We start from the raw sequence: 19,630 nt of genomic DNA on the forward strand, positions 1-19,630 counted from the left end.
CAGATGTAACATCTTGACTGGCCCCAGTATCCACCATACACGTAGGAAAGGTTGATAATTAATGGTTAATCAGCCCCTCTTCTGCAGCAGCTGAGTAGGGCTGGCTATTCATCCTCTGTTCATCTCTCTGTTATGCGCTCATCGGGCAGAGAGTGTCTTCATCCCACAGCAGCAACTAACGAACGAGTGACTAGGCAGCACTGCACACTGGAAGCAATTTTTTCCCCACATTCAATGTCTTTTTATTTACCACTAGCTGTTTCTGAGGTATAAGCAGTTTTCTGATTTTTCTGTTGTTTTGTGTGTGTGCGCGCGCGCGCATTTGGCTGCATTTTACCTGTTAAGTTTTATACTTCTGATTCTATAGTGTAATTAAAGAACAAAGTAAAAATGGTATTTTATAAAATTATTTCACCTGTGACTTTTTATTTTATTTTTTTAAATCAAATGTTTCTATTCCTAGCAGGATATATTAATTCCCTGCTACACATCAAAAGCAATTCCATTCAGGGAACCCACTTAAAATGGTACCAGAGAAGAGAGGCCTGGGGTTTTCAGATTCAAGATGGACCAGATTCTGCTCCTACATTCACTGAATCCCATGTAACTTCAGGGCTAGCTGACTGTACTGATGTTATTCTGGCTTCAGAAGGGCTCACCCACTCTGGCTTCAGGTGCTCCCATTCCTCAGTTTCCCTTCCGCTACAGTTAATAAATTTTCACCCTGCAGGCATTTTCCTAGTAACCCTCTGTTTCTGGAGTCTGACTTATATAAAGTTCAAGGCAGCTCAAGTTTTCCACCCACTCTCCTACTGGCTAGCAGCCTTTGGTATGGGATTGCTAGCCCTGTCTCTGCTGAGGCTTCCCTCTAGACCAGTGGTTCCCAACGCGGTGCCCGCGGGTGCCATGGTGCCTGCCAGGGTATTTATGTGCGCCCGCCTAGTGCCCAGCAGGGAAGAGAAGCCGAAGCCCCGTGCCTGCCAGAGACAGAGAACTCCAGGGCTGCAGGCTGCGGGCGCTGGTGTTCTCTGGCAGACACAGGACTGCGGCTTCTCTCCAGCTTCTCTGGAGCTGCAGTCTGCGGGCGCCGGTGTTTTCTGTCCCCAGCAGGCACCAGGCCGCGGCTTCTCTCCAGCTTTGAAGCCAGAGAGAAGCCATGGCCCGGCCTCTGCCGGGGACAGAGAACTCTGGGGCTCTAGGCTGCGGGCGCCAATGTTCTCGGTCCCACGGCTTAAGCTGGAGAGAAACCGCAGCCCTATGTCTGCCAGGGACAGAGAACTCCAGGGCTGCAGGCTTCATTCTATGTTAAAGTAAGAATAATAAATATATTTGTACCAGCAGTTGAATCATGTTTAACTTTTTTAAAATAAATAAGATGAAAACTGTTTATGATATTTATTTTGTAAAAACCCCTTAATTTTTCTTACAGGTAGATAAAAAAGAGCAAATTCACATGGTAAGGTGAAAGAGTAATTGCCGAATAATTTAATTAATACCTTTTACATGTAAAATTACCCTTTTTATCTTATGGATTCATATATTATGTATATTAAATATGACTTTTTTCATATTATTTAATGTACAAATACAAAATAAGCCTTGAAAAATTGTTGATGCCCGCCACACTTTTCTGAAAACATGAATGTGCTAGCAGGCCTGGTTCCTAATCACATGGTCTCATTACATGGTCATTGGATTGAGAGGTGAAATAGTCACAGGTGAGGCTGAACTCAGAACTCTGGTAAAAAGACAGTTCACGCAGTGACACAGCCTTTATACAGGCGTAACTGAGAGCAGAATTTTGCTTTATTGTAAGATCCTGGATGAACTATTTCTTTGGCATATGCATTCCCATATGAGCTCTGTGGTTGAAATTTGCTGTGGGGCAGTTGACACGTAAAAGATTTATGGATCACTTAAACGCTCAAAATAGAATTTATGCTGGCCTTAAGTTCTGCATGGACCTTGTGCCAGGCTTCCACACATGGATGAAATTCACTTCCATATGCATTTGAAGATTGATTTTTAATTCCTCCATACTCTCAATTGTGAAGGAAGCTGCAGTGTTTCCTATACAAACCTTGACAGGCCCAAGTTCTGTTTAATCAGAAACTTCTATAGGCTAAGCTGTCCCAAATGCTAATGCAAAAAAACTGGCTGGGTGAATCTCAGGGTAGATGTGTGTCTAGCAAACCCTCCCCTCCTTGCCACAGATGCTGCTTTCCAAAGTCTCTGACAGCAAACTAAAAAAAAAGAAAAACAACCCTCAGAATCTCTTTGCCCCAACTCATAATAATTTAATATACAGCAAAATGGCAGCAACCACCTGGGGATTGTTCAGGTGCCAGCTGTCTTTGTTACTTACTATTAATTTATGTTTTATTAGCATTTCTGGTATACCAGCTGATGCTGTAACCCCAGTTGCTTATGAATACTAAAGAAGCTTCCTTCCAACAATTAGCTTAATAAAAACAAATTAATAAAATACAAACTGGTCAGAGTGGTGGGCAAAACACATGAGCCAGTGGGCTGGGGCTTGCTGGATCTCAGTTCAATTCTCTACCTGTTCACTATGGCCTAGGGCAAGTTCCTTAGGGCTAGGTTTTAAAGGTATTTAAGCACCTAAAGGTGCAGATATATGCCTAGTGGGCTTTTCAAATGTGCTTAGATGCTTATTTCAATGGGAGTTGGGGGCCTCAGTTCCCCATCTATAAACTGGGGATAATATCCCCTTTCTCCCACCCTTTGCCTGTCCTCACTATTTCAGTTATAAAACTCTTCACAGCAATGGCTGTCTCTTACAATATGTTTGAACATTCTGGGCATAGATCTCAGCTAGGACCCCTATATGCTACTGTATAAGAATGTACATGTGTTTACCATTTTCCCAGTTCTCCCGCAGTAGTGGATTCCTACAGTAGAGCAACCATGCCACCATCTGACGGCTGTCAGGATCACCTGAATTGCCTGCTGCTGAAATCTTTCCAAAGCTACTCCAAGGCTATGGCCACTTGAGCTATCTAGGAGATAGATCCACATTACAAAAGTGTGCTGATTGCAAACAAAGCAACTTTTAATCCTTAAAGTAATAATGTTATTTTACATTTATAGAGCACATCTGTCACATAGGAATAGATTCATTAGTTGTTTTGGCTCTTCATCCAGGAAACTGGGAATAACTCTTTCTTGGCTGAATGCTCACCCGCTTCTCCCATTTTCTCTCAGCCCTTTAAAAAATGACAACAAATACGTTTTGCATCCTTTGAAATCAAGAAAATAATTTCTCTCTCATTGAAAGTGAATCTGGGTAACACTGGAGATCAGAATCTGTTTCCTTCCACCTCCCCCCTGTCTAATTTGCATCACTTTCATAATTCTAGCAAGGGGACTTGAGTCAATTATAGCCACACTGAAAGTACTGAGAGACCCCACCCAGGAGAGCAGGAAGGAGATTAAGCAAGGAGTCCTTGCTTCATTTGTACCTCTGCTTCCACTGTTTAGTGCTGCAGAAGAGTGAAGAACAATTGCAAAAGGAATCCAGAATAAATAAATAAAGGTTCAATTCACTCAATCTGCAAACATGCCTCCTTTTACACCCTGCTACAGAAGACAGAAACTGACATAAAACAGATTGAATCTTCTAGTACTACTTTGCTATGTCTAGGCTCTTGATTGCAGTATTGCCAACCCCACACGTTCCAACAGGGCCTAAAATGTCATGAAATTGGTTTAAATATTATTAATTTTTAAAAAAACATAATATATTTTGAGGGATTTTTATTTCCCTGCTGGATTCTGAGCCTTCCAGGTGAACCTGCTTCATATTTTCCAGATTTTCTCCACAGTTATGAGGGCTAGAAACTGACATTTTTTTTTAAATGAAAGCTGAGGTTCTCACATTATTACAGGGTTCTAAGAAAAAGATCAAATATCCTGGGACTTATAAAAAATATTACAGAGTTGGAAGCACAGGGATTGTGCAGGTATTTTCCATGGCGCACAGCTGTGCTACCCACCACTGTTGCAACAGGATATTTGTGAGTGGAGGATACATGTGACTGTAATTGAGGTTAAGACCTTGACATAATCCTCTCCTCAGAGCAGGACTGAATCTCTGGCCCCTACTGTGCTCACTTCCTACCTCTCAAGACTGTGGGCCTGTGGACAGAGAATGGGCGTGTCAGAATAGACATGGACTTACATGCAGTCCTAGTGCTAGTAACAGCTTGCTTTCTGCTCAAGTCTTATGCTTGCTTCCAGGCAGAGATCATATTGTGCCTATCCAGCAGTGCATTCATTAATGCAGAGCTGGGTTCCCTCATCTTGCTTGTATGCACAGCAATCTGCAACTGGAGGCAAATCCTCAATGTGGGATAAACTGTCATAGCTTCATTGACTTTCATTGACAGTTTACACTAGTTGAGGACCTGAACCTCTGCATTGTGCAGGACCAAGCCCCCTAAAGATCTGGATCTGATCCTGAACCAGGGGTTGTGTTGGAGCCCATCTCTCTTTCAAAGCAGAGACAATTCCTGAACAATGCTCAGCCATGCTTAGTAATGTTTCTGGAAAATCTATCTGTGCAGAATACTTCAGAGCAAGATAACTCTTCCCGGCTACCATTCTCTGTCGCATCTCCCACACAGCCTATCTCTGCAGCAGCGAAGACTTCAGCTTTCTAACCTCATTATTTCACCTTCAGGCCTGTCTAACTTTGGTGAACATCAAGAATGGGAGCAAATGCTGATCAGCTCAGAGAATCAGATGGCATTTGTCTTTAGCAAGTCTCAATACCCTTCCTCCAATTTCCCAATTTAGCCAATAAGAAATCGGATCAGGCAAATCCAATTTCAGCTAGGCAGTAAGCCTGGAAAATGGATTAATACAGTAGTTAACAGCAAGAGCCAACACAGAGGTCAAACTGAGTTTGAGAGGAGATCAAAGCATTTAATGCTTATAGACTTAGCAGGGGGACTACAGTTCCAGTATGATATTTTTGACAGAAAATGACAATGCCATTGATGACACAGAGAGAGAGGGAGAGAGAGATTGGGTCTGATTCCTCACCACACTATGCCAGATTTATGCCATTGTAACAGAATGGAAAATTGGCTCCATTATTTCTTTTTGTTTTAATCCAGAATTTACATTTAGGGACTTTTTAAAAGTCTAACCAGCTCTTCTTTCCCCTGTCCTCAGCTGAAATTCTTAGCAAAGGCCTTGCACCAGAAGTTACAGACTGAATAATACACAGCACTCCATGTTTTGTAATTTGATAAGAGGAGCCATCTAACTAAAATAGCCCACCTACCAACCCACTGGCTGTCAACTGCAGAAACCAACATTTGGTCACACATGCAACAGTGCCTGCCACACAGCTGTTTCCATCACCTCATTAAAAATCATTTCACTATTGTGGTAGCTAAGTTAGTTTAAAGGACATTAATTTAAACAAACAAACAAAAACAGTAAGATTTGTAAACACTAGTGGCCAAATACAATCCTAGAATGAGTCAGTGTAATTCCACTGAACTCAATGGAGTGGCACCTGCTTCCTTCAGAGTTATGTTTGACCTTGATTTTGGATCTGCTACCTTGTGCCTTCATTTGAGTGGGATCCTACTGCCCCTTGTGCACATACTCCACTTATTCAGTTGGTAAAATGTATTCACTTGAATCTGACTGTGGTGTATACCTTTATAACTAATACAGCCACAGTCCTGAGCTCATTCATCTGATTACATCAATAATTTAATGGTGGGCCTTTGCTTCTGCCATATGAGTTTCCTGCTTTCAGGTTAGCCCCTTCACAAAGGACAGTGGTCAGCTACCTAAAAATATGTCACCTTTACCTTTGACAGACAAAGACCAATTAAATAAGACCAAGTGCTATGGGCAGCAGGGAGAGTCATCTGAAGACGGCCTTCTGGCTGAGCCGGGTTTGGCTCCTGGTTTCACCTGGGAGTTAACCCCCTGCTGTCTAGGCTGATCTCAGCAAGAAATCTGACTCTTTATATATGTCGCTGCTGTTGGAGAAACTGCCACTGTCATCTTCAATAATTCTGTGTCACGGGTCCTTGTGTAGCTCTCTGGTGAGAATGTGTTATGTGGCCCTTCTCTGTACCTGCTCCACAGAGGTACAACTATAGAGCTCCAGCTGAGTTTGCTGGTTCCGTGTCCAAGATGGTGGCCATCACATCTGCATCTCACACGATGCATGATTTTGTGAGTGCTGCTATATCAAATCCAATCTGGAAGAGAAATACTTATATAATGGGCATCCTATTAGCTACAGGACAGTGGAAGAGAACTGTTAAGTCACTAGCCTATCTCCTTGTAACTGCAGGGTCAACCCCTACTGAATATTTTTTCTGCCTAATCCTGTTTAGTCATAGAAGACCCAAAAAATGTGAGCCCCACCCCTTCCTATGTTCATTATTTCATACCCTAAAAGATTTCTCTTAGAAGGTTGCTCCTGAGACTCATCTTGCTAGTTTCACCCCATTGCTCTGCCTTATACCCTATGGGCCACCACGTCAATCTGAAGGGAAATGAGAAAAGGTAGAACATAGAAAGGAAACTCACTATTTTAATAAATAAATATTCTTTATTCAATTCAAATGTTACAAAACTCTAACAATGATTCTATACAAACTCTCACTGTAATAGCCCACCAGCATACAAGTTATTTGAATGGGGATGGGGGATTTCAACCATCTTTCTTTCTCCACAATCAGATTGGCTGACTGGCATACAGAAGCTTCTACTATGTAATGAGAAACTAAAATATCAGCCACATGAAAAGAAAATGAAATATGGAGTGGAAAAGCAATTGTCAAGTTGTGTTAGCTGGGTTTAGAACTTGGAATTTCCTGGAATTTCTACTATGAAGGTGTAAATTCTGGATTGATTTCAATGAGCTTTGGATCAGGCCCTTACACCAGTGTAAAGGAGGACTAACACCAATTAAGTCAAGCAGTTATATGTGTATGAAACCTGTGAGAGTTCAAAATCTGGTCTTGAGTAAATGACTACACAAGGCGCAAGGCAGTGGAGAATCGGGCTCCATGGAACATCTATCAGTAGACTGGGTATGAATAGAGCTATATAAGTGGAAGGAGTCTAAGGACATATAATTTAGGCCATTCTGCGTACCTCTTCTGAATTTGGCTGACCATCTCTAACCCTGCTTTATGGAAGATCCCCAGCTGGTATAACTCAGCATCGCACAACTGAAGTCAATAGAGCTACTCTATCTTATGATGTCTGAAAATGTGGTCCAGGATTTATAGAATGTTTACAACTAATACATAGGCTGCAATGGTATTCTTCATTTTAAGTGTAGGGAATATCTCTGGAATTGGTAACAACTCTGAAACTAGAAAGATGTTTTCAGAGCAGCCACTGTATAACCCAAAGTATAGCTTTTACTTAGAAATGAAAAACATCACCTCTTTTCTGTGCTATGGAAATAACTGGAACACACTCTTATAAAGTCTATTTAAAAAAAAGACCAACATGTATGGATTCATGTTTTAAACATGAGCTGCAGCACAATATGAATCTTATTCTGTTTTCCCCCTATTTCCTTACATTTAAAAAAACCAATAAAGCCATAAAAGAACAAACCAGTGAACTAATGAGAAGCAAGGACATTTCAGTAAAAGGCCACAGAAAAATGAAAAGTGATTGCGAATCTCCCATAGATATGATAAGACCTACTGCTTCAAAAGGAAAAAATACAAGTCTAGTATATTCAGTCATATTTTTTTCCTGGTTTAATTTTTTGATTGCAAATAAACTATTCAATACATTTGTCCCTTTTTTCCTGTCCATTATCCAACCTGCACTCTGCAGATATGGTTGTTATTTGTAAGTATAGCAAATCTCAGGCTAGAGGATGCCTATATATTATTTTTTCTATCAGCTATTCACTATTTGTGGCATACAACTGGCTTAGTAACTCTGGAGTAAACTCACACCATGCTTATCCCTTAGGATAGTCATAGATCATTTTTGTTTCATTCTACCATCACTCATTACAAACAAATGCTGATGCTCTTGTTAATGTGAAAATTAATGAGCAAAATTCTGCCCTCCCATACCCACTCATTCCAGACACAGACCACCTCTCAATGGCAGCAAAAGATCTGCAAGCTGAATGAGTTCAGACTAGATCCACAATGTGGAGAAATCTGCCTGACAGTAATGACTCGATAAGAAAACAGAGGCTCAAAAAGAAGAGGACCTCTGATTATGTCAACCCAGCATCTAAATCCTGCAGTAGAGTAGTACTGCAGTTTCTACTGCTACTTCATAATCTGGAGATTTTATTTTCACACAGAACCTATCACAACCAACACCCTCTGGCTCGATGCAGGGAGTAGGATTTGGCAGATAGAAACGAGAGACAGAAAAGGCCTGTACTCCATCCGCCCAGCCAGTATACTATTGTTCTCTACGATATATTTTCCTGTGCTCTGTATATATACAGTTTTGTCCAGCAGCGCAGAAATTCAGAACATAACATTGTCGCATGGGCTGGAATGTAATTTGCATTTGTGATGCTGATATATTGATGTCTAATGATTTTAGTTTAGCAGCAATACACTTATTACAACGAGTAGTTTGTATTGCCAGAATGCCTAGGAGCCCCAGCCACAGACTAGGACCCCTTGGTGGTAGGTGCTGTACAGACACAGAACAAAAAGATAGTCCCTGTCCCAAAGAGCTTACTGTAGTCTATGAAATACATCCACCCCTCATTCACACACGTATTAGGCATCATAACAGACTTCCTGAGTGAACAAAGTCTGTTATCAAAGCACTTATTTTTGGTAGTTGTTTTCCAATATTTTCACCTCTCTGCAGGCATTGATGATGTTGACAGACACTCTGATCTACAATGAAAGCAATTCCCCTGCATCAGGAACACTCCTTTCCCAGTCCCCTGGGGCAGTCTCAGTAATAAACACTGCTCAGAATACCAGCCGTGGCAGGATGCTATCAGATATTAGTTCCTTTGGGTGCAACCAGGAGCCTGAGCTGACAAGCAGGATTGTACAAAAAGAGGCCTATTCCCTTCAGTGGCTTGCCAGCAATGGTCTCCATGCTCTATTCAGCAAACAGGTGTGACATATGGCAAGATGGTTTCTCAAGCCATTTGAAGTTTTCATTTGGATGCTGAGATTGTATTAAGAGTGACAGGTGATTGCCATCTGGTGATTTCACCCTCAAAATGAAATAGTCGCCAGTGCACCCGGCATCACACATTTTCATTCATATCATGATCACAGTGAAGTCAATTAAAACAAAGCACTTTTCCTTCTCTGTTCCACGATCCACCCTCCAGGGTTTACGTCCATTTGTAACATCTTCATCACCCACTTGTCTTTCCGTGCACCATCAATGAACTCGTCAAGGGACAATTGCCCTGTAGAAGAAATGGAGAAGACAGAGATCGAAAGAGTGTGACAGAAAGGCCTGGTTTACACTTAAAATTTAGGTTAACTTAACTGTGTTGATCAGGGGTGTGAAAAATCTACACTCCTGAGCACTGTAGGTATACCAACCTAATCCCCAGCGTAGACACAGCTAGGAAGATGTAAGAATGCTTCTGTTAGCCTAGCTACACCTCATTCAGGGGGGTGGTATTCCATCACTGACAAAAAATGCCTTTCAGTCAGCATAGGTTGTGTCTAGACTCTGGCTATGTCTACACTACACACCACTGGTAGTGGCATTTAAGGGACATGCAACTACATGCCACAGTGAGAAGCACATCGTCTCCACACTGGGGTGTGTAGCTACACATGTCAGTGAAAGGCTCTGGCAAAGGGAAGGCAGCGGGAGAATGGCTCACCCTCTGCTGGAGTCCTTCCCTGTGGCGGGGAAGGGCTCCAGCCGTGAGGAGGCAGCAGGACACTACACTGCTAAAAGTAGCTTTGTAGTGGGAGTGGCATTGCTTGGGCAAATAGAGAGTATGTGGGGTATGGACTTGAATACATACCTACAACCTGCAGGCATGTCTTACTTACCTAAGCTATGCCTCACCAACTACACTGCTATCTTTACCTATGCTAGGAGGACTACATATATATGTACCCTACATGCTGCCAAAAGAGGGGTGCAGTGTAGATGCACCCTATGAAGTTATGCCGGCATACCTATGGTGCCATAGCTATGTTGGTGTAGTCCCTGTAGTGTAGACATACTCGAAGTCGGAGAGAAGAGGAGAAAAGGAAGTAAAAATGATATTCTCTATGTTAAATGCAAATGTAACAATGAGGGCAACAATTCAGTGGCCAGTCCTCTGATCATCAATATGTGACCTGTCTTCCAGGGTGCTGTAAAATCACCAAATGTATAAGTATTTCAGGTTTCAATCCATCCCCCAACACAGTTACGCAAAGTTTATCATCAGATCCCTTTCCTAAGGCCTTGTCTACATGGGAGAAATTGACTGTTCAGAATAACTATTCAACTATCGCTATTCTGTTGTAATTTTGCTATTCTGGAATAACTCCTCTGTGTGGCCTCTCTATTAGTAAATAAAAGTGATTTTATCTGGAGGAATTATTCCAAAGCAGAGTAATTACTCTTCTATAAAGTTACTTTTATTTTGGAACAGTGTTCACACGGGGTTATTCCAGAATAGCTAATATTCTAAAATAGCTATTCTGGTCAATTTCCCTATGTAGACAAGACCTAACAGACAGAAAAATGTTCAGGCCTATCCTTCATTGAGTGGGCTTTTGACTAAGATCAAATGTTGATATAGTTTGATATCTGATACATCCTTTCTCAGGCAAACTCTGAACCTGATCCTGCAAACTGTTATTGATGTGAGTGGTCCCATTCACTTCTATGGCACTATAAAGGACTACTCCAGGGTTTCAGGATTGATCCCTGTATTCTGCCTTTGCAGGGTACCTCATGATCTCAGAGATGTAGATGGGTGTGGTATAGTTACTTAGCTGGATTAGAAGATCTTTGCCGTATTGAACTCCTGTTTTCTTATGTTATGATAACAGGAAATGTTCTCCCTCCCCTCGATATTGACCTTAAAGGACTTACTTCAAGATTTACCCCAATGCAACTGAGATCAGAGCTTGGTCCATCATGTCTAATATGAATAAGATGATCTTCCTTCTAGGTGATCAACAATAAAGCTGGTTAAATTGGTCTAGACAGCAGAGATGTCTTTTCACAAAGCATGAATCCAACCTGAGCTGTAAATTTCTTACCGTCCCCATTTTCATCCACTAACTGAAATATCCTGTCCACGACTTCCTGGGGGGAGAGCAGTGGAGTCCTCTCTTCCACTTCCGACCGACACACTTTCTTCAGCCTGTAAATAGACTGGAGGAAAAGAAGCTTGTGAGTAAACAGGGCTGTTAAGTACAAAAATGCAAAGAAAGTGAGTTATTAGTTATGACATTTAGCACTTTGAACCTGCTGTCTGTCTGGGTCTATCACAAACATTAATCAGACCTCAGTGCTCCCCTGCAAGCCAGGTAAGCAAGTATTATTGTCCCTATTTTACAGATGGGAAAATTCATGCTGAAAAGTTAAACTATTTGCCCTTGGCTACATAGCATGTCAGTGGCATATCTGGGGAAAGAACCCTAGTGCATCCATCCATCCATCCATGCCTCCCAGAGCTGTGCTTAGACTGCTCGTTCACATCTCATTATTAGTATTATTACTAATATATTTGGGAGTGTAGATAGTTGCTGATATTGGGGCCAGCTTTGGCAGTCACTGTGCTACTTCTGGCCCTGTCACTCTCCAGCTACAGAAAAAATTTCTCTGCTAATAGAAAAAAAAAAAAGAGGGAGAATGGAAATAATAATAATAATTAAGTGAAAGTAAGAATAAATGTTATTATTGATTGATTAATTAATTAATTAATCTAAATCCTCAGGATTGATTCCTCTTCTGGGTCCAATTCTGCTCTCATGGAAGTTTTTGTCACTGAATTCAATGGGAGCAGGAACAGATCCTTGCATGCAACTCCCTAGAGGCATTTTAGTCTGTAAACATGTCTAAAATGCAAAAACCCAGTAATAATAAGGACCGTGCATTTATGTAGCACCTTTCATCCAAGCAGATCCCAAATAGATGTACAATTTCAGGCTAAGAGCAGATGCACTAGTATGTTAAAATATCTGGTCCAAACTGAAGTCAATGGTATTACTCAAGATTTGGAGTGGTGTAGTTGAAAGCACAGAGTGGTCTATTCTGTTTTCTGTCACTAGAATTAGTCAGGTCTTTTCTATTTACCCCTCCATCCCAGCTGCCCTTGGGACAAATGCCTCTTCAGCACCAATTGTGTTCATGAGGCTGAAGTGTTCAGCTGGCATCTTGCCAGCCTGGAGACTGGTGAAGGCATGACACAGACATGCCTGATTCCGTGTTGACCTTAAAACCATGGCTAAACTTCATTAGGGCTGTCCTCCCTGATGGTGCTGATCAAAGGATCCTTACCACATCTGCTGCCCATGACCTATCCCAAAAGAGGGTCAATTGGCTTTAGTGAAGAAGATACTGGCTAATTATAATCCCCTCTGTGACTACTAACTATTTCCCTGGTTGGTTAGGAGAGAATTGCGCAGATACAAAATTTGTTTCGGCATCTAATCCATGATCCGCAAACATGGCCTGTGGATATCCGCATTTGTGGATGTGGCTAGCTGTGGATATAAAGCAGATTTCCACAGATTTGCAGGGCTCTAAGAATTGGGAAGAAGTTCCCAGAAGAGGTTAAGCGCTCAGGTACCACAAAGACGAGAGAGAGAGAGAGAGATATGCAACCTTAATTCTTTCAAAGGAAAGTTGATCCTGCCTTGTCAGAGAGAACCTGTGCCAACAAGAGCTAGTCTGTCTTGATTTCTCTGAACACATTTATTATTCATAAAGATTTTTCTAAGATTTCAGCTGATACCCTGTTGGCTGAAAATGTATCCATGAACTGGGGACTGTGACTATTTGCTAATTTTTTATTCATCATGTCTGACTGATCACTTATGTCACATCGTATGTTTCTTATCGCTGATTGGGTAACTGAAAACTTTTAAACAGGAGAAGACTGAATAAGGCATAGTGATTATCCTTGTTTCATGCACAAGCAACCTGGCTCACATAAGAAAAAACAGCTTTTTTTCCAACCACTTGTGTGTACAAAGCTCATTCAAGCAAAGGTTCATCAAAGGGACCTTATCAAACCGAACACTGATGGGGATTCTAATGGATATTATTAATGCTGTTTTTGCAGCATTCACTTGACTCTAGTTATGAGCCTAATCCCAGCAATTTATTCTCTCCAATTAGAACCAGAGAATAAAATTCACCCTTCTCCCTCACCCTGATCATTATTTATTCCATACTCATTTCACATGTGACAATGACATCAGTAAATTAGAGCTGGCCAAATTTTTCCAAATTTTGATTTTTCAACAAAACAAAGGGATTTTTTTTTGCAGAAAGTTTCCCTTTCTTTGACACAGTGTCTTTTCAGAGAATCTCAAAGGGGTTTCACAAATATCCCTGTGAAGTAGGTATGTATAATGATATCCAAATCAGGTAACCACAGCACAGAGAGATGGAGAGTTCTGTCCAAGATCACACAAGAACTAGAATCCATGAGTCCTGGCACTCAATCCCTTTGCCCTAAACCTCTAGGCCACAAGCTCTCCCTCAACAGCTGTGTACGTATGAACAGCAATTGCAGAATAAATAACAGAAATTCACAGTGTGGATCAGCAGGGATGATTCTGCCCAGTATTACCACTAATGTGTGTCTCTCCCCTTACTGCACACTATTCAGGCAGGAAACCTTGATCAAGACTCATAAATAATATGGGGGTGAAATTCACCCCTTCCACACCAGCCAGAGTATGTTGTTGTATGAGGAATTCACTGGTGGTTACAGGGACAGGTCCTCCCTGGCAACTGTGCCTGCCTCCTGCCTTCCTGGGCCTCTTATGTATGGTCTGTTGGCAACTGATCCATATATCTGGAGATCATGGAACTTATTCCCTGGCCCGCCAGGCCACTGCACAAAGGATGTGGTAGTCCCTGTCACTAAGTCTGACCATTCTCACTTAAGGCTTCATCATTATCCCAAATTATTTCTGCAATTGCTAACTCATCTGAGAACAGTACAGGTCATTATGTTGAGCAGGGAAGGGTGTCTTGCTTAATGATATTAATCCCTTGGCTCATGAATAGTATGCTGTATAAAGAGCCTCCCTGTTAGGGTGATTTTAGCTTAAATGAATAGATAGATTTAGATCTTGGGCTTAAGGCATTGAACTGGGGCAGAGAAGATGGTTCTCTCCTGGCTTTGCCACGGGCTCCCTTTCTCTGAGCAAATCACTTCATTTCTCTGGGCTTCCCTTCCCCATCTGTAACATGGGGATAATAACCTTTACTTACATCCTTTGTCTGTCTTGTCTATTCATTTTGTTAGCTCTTTGAGGAAGAGACTGCCTTTACTATATGTATAAATAGAGCCTAGCATAATGGGCTCCAGGTCTCAGTTGGGTCCTCTAGATGTTAGTAATAGTGAAGTCTTACTTACATCAACTATTTCTAAGAGCTCAGGTTTGTCTATGCAACCATTCCCATCCTTGTCATACACTTTAAATGTCCATCTCAGCTTGTGTTCCAATTTTCCTCGTAGGACAAGATTCAAAGCCGCGACATACTCCAGAAAATCAATGGTGTTATCCTGTAGACACAAGAGAGGCAACCACAGATACACTGAGTCAGATCTGATCAATACAATTGTGTAAACAAGGATGAAAAATATGCTGAGGTGATTCTCTTGATTATGTGGTTATGTATTTATTTATTTGCTTCCTTACATTTTTAAAGGAATCCTGTGCACTTTCAAGCCAATTGATTGATTGATTGTGCAAAGCAGGATCTGTTGTTGAATATGATCTGAAGGTTTCAGATGTTCACTGTTGTAAACAAAAAACAGAGCCTTCCCCAACTGCTATATTTAACTAGGTGAGAAGGGAAAAGACAAGGAAAAAATCAGATCAAGTCTTGTATATAGAGAATTTTTTAAGCTGTGGTCTTATTTTAATAAGGAAAAAAACTGTTAAAAATGTGCATTTATTTTAGTGTGCTCTAGAATTGCTCAGAGTGGATGAAATTCACCCATGTGCAGAGGGCCAGCCCTCAAAGTCTATGCTTTGCATAAATCCTGCATAAGCCCCACTTAAGTTCTGCTTTGAGAGTTTTAACTGGGACTTAGTACCACATAGGTCTTTGCACAGGGACGAATTTCACCTTCTGTGACCCTGCTGGATTGAAACTGACATCAGCCCAGAGTAATCTGAAGTTCCAAACAACAGAAGATTTTTAACAATATAAAGATAAACCATGATCCAGTCTACAAAGGTACTTGTGAGCTGGTGTCTATAATGTGATGTGCTGTTACCTGGAGATCTGAGGTTCAAAGGGAGAACCTAGTGACTTTTCATGAATACCTAAAGCTACAGACCTGGGGCTAGCTCTTTAACTGGTGCACATTGCTGCAGCTACATTGACTTCAATAGACTTAAGCCATTTTAGACCAGCTGAGGATCTGGCCCCACATTCCCTACCACTAAATCCGAGGACTGTCTCCCCTCAGGGCAGGTTGCCCTCAGACAGGCCCTGCTATGTAATACAGGTTTACAGACATATCAGCTCACGCCCAGTGATCAGGACATTGGAAGATGCACAGGAGAATACTCAAGACAGCCTACAAAAATGTGTACTTCTTGAGGCAGTGGGAATCACTTGCCAATGCCCAGCATGTTCATCCAGTTTATTATGGCTATTTCATAACAGTTTTGGTGGGCCTGTGCTTTATGGGAAGGCCAAAAGGTCTATGCTTTGCAGGCCATGATGTCAGAAAGATTTCCCTATATTCACCCTCATAACATTTTGCGAGTATTATGCTCATTACATTGTTGTTAAAAATATCCCCTTTTTCATTCCATTCATGCCTGCACTTCTCTCCTGCTAGTGCTAATGGGAAGTATGTACAATATGTGCACTCACTGCAAAACTGACTTCTATGATCTGATACTGCAACTGTTAGTGTGCAGGTCCCCGGTTGCCCCTGGTTGGAGCTCCATTGACTTAAATGAGGCACTCACGTGCTGTCATGAGCAAGACAGAGGCCTGTGTTTGTCTGGAAATGCAATCTTTGCTGAATTTATATCATTTCAAATTAGAGTAATGCAGAGGCAACCACACAGACACTTAGTTAGTCCCAATGTCCATTTAGACACAGTTTAACACCTTTAAGAAACAATCTTAATGAGATTAAACTGCATTGAAAAACACCCCTTTTTGCTCATGTTAACAGCAAGGCCCTGAAAGTCAATGGGGTTACACAGGTGCATGGCTGCAGTTGCTTCTTTTCAGCAACCTAATTTCTGAGCCAAATGTGATTTGTCAGTCTCTTTCGTGGCCTCCTCTACTAGCCTTTCTCTAGACTTGACCCTACTGATTTAAATGGAAGCAGGATAGGGACCCTCTTATATCTAATGGAAGGCTGATGTCCGTCACCTCTTTGTCCCACAATGACTTGCAATAACGGTCACCACCCTACAACTAATATGGCTGGGGTCTTCAAAAAAACTTAGGAGAGTTGTGCGAACCCACCTTCCCTCTAATGTCAGTGGGAGCTGGCTGCTTAACTCGTTACACTCCTTTCAAAATCTATCTACCAATCTATTTAATTAACTGATAAGGTTAATATTCAGCAAAGCAGATTGAAATTAGAAGCCTATTTCTCCATTGTCTTCACCTTGTGCCATCATTTTCACCAACACAAAGTTAGCACACAGTGGGCATAAAGTGTTACTGAACTGGAATGGTAGCATTCCACACTCATTTTGCAAAGGTGTAAATGACAACACAACAAAGAATCAGGCCCAGAATGTTATAATTATTTAAGCCACTTCTTAATTCTTGAATGGTTTAAATCAATATATTGTTTAACTTCCACCTGTTTATCATTATTTGCGCATCTGATAATGATACCTAGCTCTTACAGAGCACTTTTCCCAATCCAAAATGCTTTTCTTGTTTATAACGTAGTTGATGTTATTAAGATGTGTTGGTCGTCACTACTTAGGGACTTATCTTGCACTGCTCATGGAAACAGCTAGTATGGAAATTATTTAAATTATATCAGAGAATTATTAATTTTCCTATGAGAGCAGTGGAGATGAAATTTCAGAGCATCGGAAGCTGACAAGGACCAAATATTGTCATGATAGTACAAATAATTAATGTTAACAGAAATTAGATACATGGTAACTCTTCAGTATAGAGATTGTCTTATTTTGTGGCTTGCACACTTCTGGTGCTTAATTAATCATCAATCATCATAATGAGTTACTGTGGGAGTGAAATGAGCCAGTGAAATCAGGGGGGCTGCTTGCAGAGTGAAGTACAAATCAGGATGAGTAAGAGTGGCAGAATCTGGCTCAGTAATAGTCATCTCAGCACTGGATCAGTGAGCTCCAGAGGGTGCTCCAGAGTGACTGAGAAAAAGAGCACTTCGTCCTGTTATTTTGGCCAACCAGCTGCGCCTTAGTTCTATATTAACTATATACCACGGGGCTCTCTTTTAGGACCGGATCCAAAGACTAATTAAGTCAATTGGAATCTTTCTATTGACTTTGGTGGGCTTTAGAGTAGGCCCAAAGTGAAGTGAGTTCCTGCACATGACAGCTTCACTCACCAGATGTTTCACTAAAACGAGGATTGCAGTCTGTGCATTCATGGCACTGTCAGTACAAGACTCTCATTCCATTTCACAGAATACAGAACCTCACTAGACCTTCGTTCACTACAATTCCCTCTATACCATGAGAGGAAGATAACTTTTTGGCATTCATCTCCCTAGCCAGCTCCACTGTGTGAGGATCTTTGGGAAAAATTGCCTAACATGGGAGAGCCTAAAGTTAAGCATCTAAATCCATAGTTAGGCATCGGAGTGAGAAAATTTTGGCCTTAATTGTTACCTCTGGTTTAGATTCAGCTACCAAAGGATCCTTTCATTTAGTTAGTCCTTGCACCATGGGAGGAACTAGAGCCTCTTCTTGGACTACCAGGGCTCAACCCTGATAGATCTGTCACTAACTTTGTCTCAGACTTAATAAAAAACAAACAACAGGATGCAATGAGCCAAGATAATTCCCAAATTTTAGAAGGAAAAGAAGACTGCTGATTGATCGACTTAACCAGCACCACTACTGCGGGTCTTTGACACTTACCCCATTCTTATCAAAAGCTTTGAACATAGTCTCAATATACTCTGCTGCTTCCTGGTTATCCTGGACTCCAAAGAAGCACTTGAATTCATGCATGAAGAGAGTCCCGCTGGGACATTCCACTACAAACTTCTTATACCATTCCTGCAACTCAGCAACATCAATGTCTGTTTGTTCCCCTTCCTCACTGGTGAAATGTTGTCCCATGTTGCTCCCAAAAACAGAAGAGAAAGAAAGACAGAATGAAAAAAGAAAGGAAAATTTAGTCAATGTACTTTCGTTTATATTGTTCCTTTTTCTCCTTCATCTGCTTTTTCTTTCTTCAGTTTCTTCTTGGGTTACTTCCTGTCTTTGTTTCTCTTTCCTGTCTTTCATGGGTACTGTATATTTCTGTTTTATCACCTTGTGTTGCTTTTGCTTTATTTCTTCTCTTTGTTCTTTCTCTTTCCTTCTATTCTGTGGTCTCTGCTCACCCCTAGAATCTCATTCCTTCACTAGAGGATCCTGGAGTGGGTTTCCTTAGTTAAATTAGTACATATGGTGTCAGGCTTGGATAAGAATAACTAAGATCATTAGGAGATTCCCACTATGCGTCACAGAAACCTTCACATGCTCCAGAGCTGTGCCTCATTTAAGAGCAAACTCCAGGCAGGATCAAAATTATTTCTAATTTCAATCTAAGGATTTGAATGCTGAGGTTCCCACTAATATGTGATGTATAATCCCCTTCTCCCTGACTCTGTGCATTTGAATAATAAAGCAATCAGAAATGAGTAGTTTCTAAACACTGACACATGTATGAATTTTTTGGGATGGAAACTCTAGGCTTCCCTTCAAGTATGTGAAATATTCAAAGGATAAGAGAAACTGCTAGAAATAGAGGTGTTTTTACTTTAAAAAAAACATCTAAAACAGGTCCATTCTGGTGAAAAATGTGCCATTTTTGCACATTTTTTATTAAAAAAAGGGCTCCTTTTCCAGTGAAAATGAGCTTTTAGGTAAAAATTTTTAAAGCGTCTGAGTGACTCATCAGCCTTGGGGTCTTTTGGAAATCTCACCCATAGTACCCCAATAGGAAATATAGCATAAATTAAACTGAAATTACTTGGATATGATCATCTTGTTGCTTCTTACCCTTTGTTGCAACTGCTGCTATTTACACTTTCCATAACCATCTCACTGTTAATGTGTGTTCTCCATCTGTCTACCATTTATTGCATAGAGCAGTTTCAAACATTGTGTGAGCACTTAGCACACATGAATTTATGTGTTTTCTCTCAAGGAGACTGCAGTTCAAAATTTCAAATTGTGTGCTGAAAGTTAGGCATCAATACCTGGAT

At 41.1% G+C, this 19,630-nt stretch overlaps 1 protein-coding gene across 1 annotated transcript; it reads right to left on the reverse strand.

Moving 5' to 3' along the window:
* Positions 1-9,305: 9,305 nt before the first annotated feature.
* GUCA1B (guanylate cyclase activator 1B) lies at positions 9,306-18,497 on the reverse strand. Its single transcript, XM_050957163.1, has 4 exons — positions 18,294-18,497; positions 14,585-14,734; positions 11,247-11,361; positions 9,306-9,433 (listed from the first exon to the last, which is right to left on the reverse strand). The coding sequence occupies exons 1-4, from the start codon at positions 18,495-18,497 to the stop codon at positions 9,306-9,308; spliced, it is 597 nt and encodes a 198-aa protein (XP_050813120.1).
* Positions 18,498-19,630: the final 1,133 nt, after the last annotated feature.

Source organism: Gopherus flavomarginatus, chromosome 5, assembly GCF_025201925.1.
Source record: "Gopherus flavomarginatus isolate rGopFla2 chromosome 5, rGopFla2.mat.asm, whole genome shotgun sequence".
Taxonomy (NCBI): Eukaryota; Metazoa; Chordata; order Testudines; family Testudinidae; genus Gopherus; species Gopherus flavomarginatus.

Bases quoted from the DNA above. Each gene is read 5' to 3' on its own strand.
- GUCA1B (XM_050957163.1), bottom strand. From the start codon at position 18,497: ATGGGACAACATTTCACCAGTGAGGAAGGGGAACAAACAGACATTGAT. The intron at 14,735-18,293 runs GTAAGTGTCAAA...TTGTGTCTACAG, and splicing joins AAGCTTTTGATAAGAATGGG to GATAACACCATTGATTTTCT. The intron at 9,434-11,246 runs GTAAGAAATTTA...TTTCTTCTACAG, and splicing joins AGTGGATGAAAATGGGGACG to GGCAATTGTCCCTTGACGAG.